Source organism: Macaca fascicularis, chromosome 4 (genome assembly GCF_037993035.2).
Source record: "Macaca fascicularis isolate 582-1 chromosome 4, T2T-MFA8v1.1".
In the NCBI taxonomy this organism is placed as follows: domain Eukaryota; kingdom Metazoa; phylum Chordata; class Mammalia; order Primates; family Cercopithecidae; genus Macaca; species Macaca fascicularis.
This window is the reverse complement of record NC_088378.1, coordinates 141,729,133-141,735,389: the sequence shown is the minus strand read 5'-3', so window position 1 is coordinate 141,735,389 and position 6,257 is coordinate 141,729,133. Positions and strand designations below refer to the sequence as shown.

General features: G+C 51.9%; 1 protein-coding gene across 1 annotated transcript; it reads right to left on the bottom strand.

The window, feature by feature from the left end:
* Positions 1–984: 984 nt before the first annotated feature.
* SFTA2 (surfactant associated 2) lies at positions 985–2,020 on the bottom strand. Its single transcript, XM_005553590.5, has 3 exons — positions 1,925–2,020; positions 1,604–1,692; positions 985–1,470 (listed from the first exon to the last, which is right to left on the bottom strand). The coding sequence occupies exons 1-3, from the start codon at positions 1,983–1,985 to the stop codon at positions 1,384–1,386; spliced, it is 237 nt and encodes a 78-aa protein (XP_005553647.4). The 5' UTR covers positions 1,986–2,020; the 3' UTR covers positions 985–1,383.
* Between the last annotated feature and the right edge of the window lie 4,237 nt (positions 2,021–6,257).

The following is a 6,257-nucleotide window of genomic DNA, read 5'->3' as shown; positions in this document are numbered from 1 at the left end:
CTCACAATCTGATGGTGCAGGAATAATGAGAAAAACTCAGAATTGTGTAAAAAAAAAAAAAAAAAAAAAAAACCACCTTCCCCCAAACTGGGAGGGAGCTGAGAGGCCAAAAAGTGACTCAGACAAGTCCAGCTTGGTGAGTAGACGAGGTTTTTAGGACTTACATACAAGGCACTCCTGGATGGCAGCGGACAGCTTTAGAGATCTGTGCTGCCTCCCATCCTGAAGCTGCTTTCAAGCTAATTTTCTGACTCTTTGCTTGCCGTGTGTGAAAATGGACTGTTTTCCTTGGTGGGTTCCCAGATACTCTACGGGATGTTTGGGTTGTCAGGGACACCTGGCTCCTCGGCCAGGCACCGTGACCTTGGCTGGTCACCTGGCCTTCAGGATTCAGGCAGCGGCCTACACCTTTAAGTAAACAGGTAGGGGACCTGTCACACTACAGCAGGTACCATCATTGTCCCCATTTTGCGAGTGAGGAAATGGAGGCTCCAAGAGGATGAGAAACATGCCCAGGAATTCACCTGTGGGCTGGTGTTAGTCATACTCACGTGGTTAGCCAGCACAGGCTCAGCTTGCACCTGGCCTCTCCTCCCCAGCACTTATGCCTGGCTGGGCATCCTCTCACAAGCTGAACCCCTCATCTCTCAACTGAGTGCGCACCCACTTCCCACCCTGATTACCTGTGTGGATCCTTGGGTCCGGGGAGCCATGTCCTGGGGTGTTTGCCTATGTCTCTTTCTTTGGTTTTTGAGTCCCCAGCCCCAATGCTTAAGCAAAAGGAAATGAAATAAAAATCTTGCTTAAACCAAGACCTCTGTCTGGTGCCTGACTTCTCCACTGCTACTAGACCTCAGGCGAGTGACTTGCCCTCTCTGAGCTTCAATTTCCTTATCTGTAAAACAGGATAATGATACCTAGTATGCCACATTCAAGACTGCTGCAAACATTGAAATAGGGACGCAGGAGAAATGCAGGACTTCAGTAAATGTTGCTTCTCTTTATTCCCAGGTGTTCCGAAGATCTCAGTTCGGGGTGTGTTCATGTGCGTGCGTGTATGTGTGTGGTGTGTGAGTGTCCCCAAACAACTCCCCAGATGCCTTCTAAGCCTGTGACACTGGTGTTGAGGGAGAGAGTGTCCATCCCTGGAACCCTCTGCTCAGCAGGGGGACAGTCAGAGACTTGAGCATCCAACCCCCTCTTCCTGGCAACTCTGTGCTCAGGGACTCACAGAGTCAAGCAAGTTATTGAATTCAGCATACACTGAATTTTATTTATTGCCACTCAGGAGGGTGGGGGCAGCTGAAAGACAGGGTCAGGGCCCACCCCCCGCACCCCCAGCCCAAAAGCCCGGGCCAAGAAGGATACAGGCTTCAGTGGCTCTCATGTGTTGCAGACAACATGGTGTTGAGATCTTGCATGGTGGAGGGTGACGCTGGTCCCTGAAGGGAGATGGAGGAGGAGGCAGAGCTGGGAACAAAGGGTGAAAGGGCGCGATGTAAGAGAGCTCTCCATTCCCACCGCGGAGATAGCCAGACCCCAGCAGAGGCCCAAACTGACTCACAAACACACAGCCCCATCCTTTCCCCTCCCAAAGAACTACCTTTTCAAGCAATTCCAAGAAGCTGGACTCATAGGAGGAATTCGTCAGAAAAGACTCCTTCAGCTTCAGTTGCAAAATCATACCTGGCCCTGCGGATCCAGAAGTACGGCTTAGGACCCGGCAGTCAGGGCTGATTCCCCCGGAGACGCAGTACCTTCCCGCCCACGCTCCCCAGCACAGTTCCTCTTCCCCAACAGCGCCCCTCCAGAGCCTCCTGGAAGCTCAGGATGGGGTGTCTCTGTCTCTCTCAGGGAGTCCCACTCCCTTTCTCTGGCCTCTTCACGCCACAGGGACCCAGAAGTCCTGCCCTCTAGCCCTCACCTGTTCCATGTGAGCTGCCAAGGAGGGTCAAGAGGAGGACAAGGGGCAGCCCAGACCCCATAGTGGCCACCGCACTCCTGGGATGGAGGAGACACTGAAGTCCCAGTGGCCTCTCCTTGCCAGGCCTGCTTTCTACACCCCACTCAAGCCTTAGCATAAGTGTTTGAGGGGAAGTGGGAGGGGGAATCTGGTCAACTGAATTTTCCAGTTCTCCCAGTAAGAGAGGACCCAGGAGAGGACCATTCACTGTGCTCTTGGGGAAAAGAGAAGGAGATTCCCTCTCTTCACTCTGTGTCCCACCCCTACCTTGTGTCTCCAGGTTTGAGGGAGTGAGTGCTGGTCCTACAGACAGGGAGATGAAGAGGGAAGCAGGGACCAGGCAGGCGTCCCTCCTGCAGGTGTCTGGACCCCACCCATGCCCGGACCTCCCAAGGCTCTTTAGAGATTAATTATTAACTGCAGTTAATTTTCATCATTCTTGACACCGAAGGACTCAGGAATGTGGGCCCAAAAGGGAGGGGTGGATTAAGCCAAGTTTCTTCCAGAACCCAGGTGTCCTGCTGCCTCAGCTTTTTTTTTTTAAAGACTAGTCAAGTGCAGTAGTGAAAAGGGGAGAAGGAGTAGAACAAGGAGTTGGGTCTATAATGGACTGTGAACACTGCTCCCCGAGCCTTGGTGGCTTTCTAGATGAGAAATCTGGTCATGGGAACTTCCATTGCTGAACATTCTGTTTTACTTGCTCTAACGCATCCTAGATTGTCAGGTGGAGACACGAGTTTCCTCAGACATTCTCCCACCCTTGCCTTGTGCAGCCATGAAAAGAGGACGCCCACCTACTCCCGGCCGAGACGCCTACAGGCAAGCGCTGGGACAGGCAAGCACAGGACAGATGTGCAGAGGGAGTTACTGACCCTCTTTAGAAACTAGGAAAGTAAGGCACAGAGAGGGTAAGTGACCTGCTAAGGTCACCCAGTCAACCAGTAGCAGAGCGATTAGAACCTATCAGACACAGGGACACACCAGCCATGGAAACTCGCTTGAACACACAAGGGCACAGGCCTGTGTCTTCCTATCTGCCTCTTCCCTATGCAGCCTCTCCACCTTCCCCAAAGCCAGTGGGACTGAGCACAGAGGGACGAAAGCAGAGAGCGCACTGGGCAGAGGTAGTGGGAGAGCAAAAGCAAGATGGGGAAACAGAGATAGAGGTCTGCACTGTAAATGTAAAGTGAGGCAACCAGTGACTCCCAGACTTGCACAGGAGAACAGGAAGACCACAGTGGGAAGAAAGTATGGAGGAGAAGAGCAGCAGGCACAGGAGGAATGAGCAGGAGGTAGAATTTGGGAACGCAGAGAGATTTTCCTTGGAGAAGAGTAGGAGCCCTCCCTCCCTCCCTTCCTCCCTCTCTCCCTTTTTTTTTTTTTTTTTTACAGGGTCTTACCCTGTCACCTAGGCTGGAGTGCAGTGGTGCGATCTTCTCCTGCCTCAGCCTCCCGGGTAGCTAGGATTACAGGCACCCACCACCACACCCGGCTAATTTTTGTATTTTTAGTAGAGACGAGGTTTCACCATGTTGGCCAGGCTGGTCTCCAACTCCTGACCTCAGGTGATCCACCCACCTCGGCCTCCCAGAGTGCTGGAATCACAGGCATGAGCCACTGCACCTGGCCTCCCCTACACTTTCTACAGGCATGTGCTAGGCTCATCACTAAGTATTCCTTTATAGCTCATAAGCACCTGTGAAGTAGGTACTAGATTACCCTGAGTTTACAGGTGAAATTAAGACTTAGGCCTGTGGCTTGCCAGAGAATGCACAGCTCAGCAGTGGTGGATGCCAGTGCAGTGGACTCAGACCTCGTGCTGAGCTTCTGGGGATTCAGGGCTGTCTGGCTCCAGAGCTGGGTTCTGACCTTCCATATCACACTGTCCCAAAATATGACACGTATCTTCCTTGGTGCCCCTTATCTCCCCTTTCCCCTTCCCTGTCAAAGGAACGGAAAGCTCTGTGAGCCGCAGCCATCTAGGTGAGAGATGGCTCAGGTATTGACCTTCCCAGCCCACCCTTAGGTTTCCAGAAGGTCAAATGCACAGTCCTAGACCCTCATGGTCCCCCTACAACCCCAGCTTCCAAATCCTGCTTCCCTGAGGGACTCATACGTCCTGACTTCCAATGGTTGTACTTCTAGGAACAAGAGGATGACCTTGGGATAGGACATTTGGGTCTACCCTTTTAAAGGATGGTCTGGGCTATGGATTGACTCAGACCTGGGGGACAGGTCCCTAGTCCAGGAAGAGCCCAAGGGCCAGGTGGGGGAGCCCGCAGGCTCTTACTCACTCTCCCCCTCATCCAGTGCTTCCTGGGATCAGGCTGGGACAGGTTAATCCTCTGGGACAGCTTGGTGACCTCTCCCTAGGGATGGAGATTCTGGTGTCGATGGAGGCCCTGGCATACCTGGCTCTCCCAGGACTCGTAATAGGCCCCAGAGCCTTTAAAGAGCCTGGGAGATGGGCCTGGCCAACATGCTTCAACTGGCGCCATGGACACTGTGCTGGTACTGCTCCTGGGCCTGCAGGCCTTGTCTGGAGCCAGAGAGCACTTGGGCCTGGACAGGAGGTCTTGAGGGAGGACATGAACTTTGGACCCAGTGGGATGGCCAACTCTTCTATGGTTTTTCTTTTTTCAACAGTTCAGCTGACCCTATGGGGACTTCTGACACAGTATCCCCAGGTCTCCTCTCTGTCTCTGGAGGTCTCCCCTCTGTCTCTGGAAGTCTCCCCACTGTCTCTGGAGTTCTCCCCGGTTTCTGGAAGTCTCACACTGTTTCTGGAAGTCTTCTCACTATCTCTGCAACTGTCCCCACTATCTCTGGAAGTCTCCCCACCACCTCTGGGAGTGTCTCAACAGCTTCTTCAGCCTCTGGGAGTTTTCCCAGCAGTCCTCAGCCTTTAGCTCCAACTGTTTCTAGGAGCACTTCAGGAACAGTCTCCACATCATCAGGTGATATTTCTGTTGCTCAACCCATCTCTGGAGAACTCTTCAGCTTGGTCTGTAGCTCTGGGGTGGGGCTTCCTGCAAGCCTGGCAGTTTCCCAGAACCTCACTGGAAGCAGCTCCCTTGCCTTTGTGGCTATACAAGGGTATCTCTTTCTGTTTTCCAATTCATCACCTTTTTCTGTCATGATTACTGCCTTTTGTATCCTAAGACTTTCTGCTTACTTCAAGGTCATGAAAATATTCTCCTCTGCATTCTTCAGAAACGTTATTATTTTAGCTTTCGAACTTAAGCCTATTATCCATCTCAAATTAATTTCTGTGTACAGAGTAGGGTGGAAGTCAAGATTCAATTTTTTTCTCCTTATAAATATCCAGAACCATTATTTCCAAGGACCCTCCCCTGTCCCCGCCACTGAACAGTGAGCACCTGTCCTGAAAGTTGAGTGACTGTATTTGTGTGGGTTTGTCGGTGCCCAGGCTGGAGTGCAATGGTGCGATCTCGGCTCACTGCAACCTCTGCCTCCTGGGTTCAAGTAATTCTCCTGCCTCAGTCTCCTGAGTAGCTGGGATTACAGGCGCCCGCCACCACACCCAGGTAACTTTTTTGTATTTTTAGTAGAGACAGGATTTTACCATGTTGGCCAGGCTGGTGTCGAACTCCTGACGTCAGGTGATCCACCTGCCTCGGCCTCCCAAAGTGCTGGGATTACAGGCGTGAGCCACTGCGCCCGGCCTATCGGTCAGTTCTTACTCCAGGGCCACAGTGCTTAAGGACTACAGCTTTGCAGCAAGTCTTGAGATTATAGTGTAAGTTCTCCCTTTTTTTTTTTTTTTTTTTAAGAGACTGTCTTGGTTATTCTCAGTCTTGATTTTCATAACATCAGTTCATCAATTTATTCCAAAAGCTTGCTAGGGTCTTGTCTTTGGGTGCATTTGATGTGACTTCTGCTTTGCTCTTGCTTGAATCTCTTCTGTTTTTTCCCTCTGCCCTCTTAGGACCTGCCTCCTCCAGTGCTCCTGGAACTGCTCCAACTGTGCCCGGGACCTCAGCACTGAGTGTTGCTGTCTTAGGGGGTTCCACTGCCACCATGGCTGGAGTGGCCACCACGTCCCCTGGGCTCAGCATCCTGGCCAGTTAAGGCACTCTTCTCGGCATTACAGTAAAAGGTTGATGGGCCTATTCGATCTCATTCCCCTGCAGCCACCCCTGGCTCCTTGGGAGGAGTTCAGGGATAGTCAATAGCGCCTGCTTTCAACTGTTTTTTAAATCTGTCTGAGGATGTCTGTAGCTCAAAGGCGTTTTGGCGGCCTCTGGTCAGACCAACTGCCAGATGTCTGTTA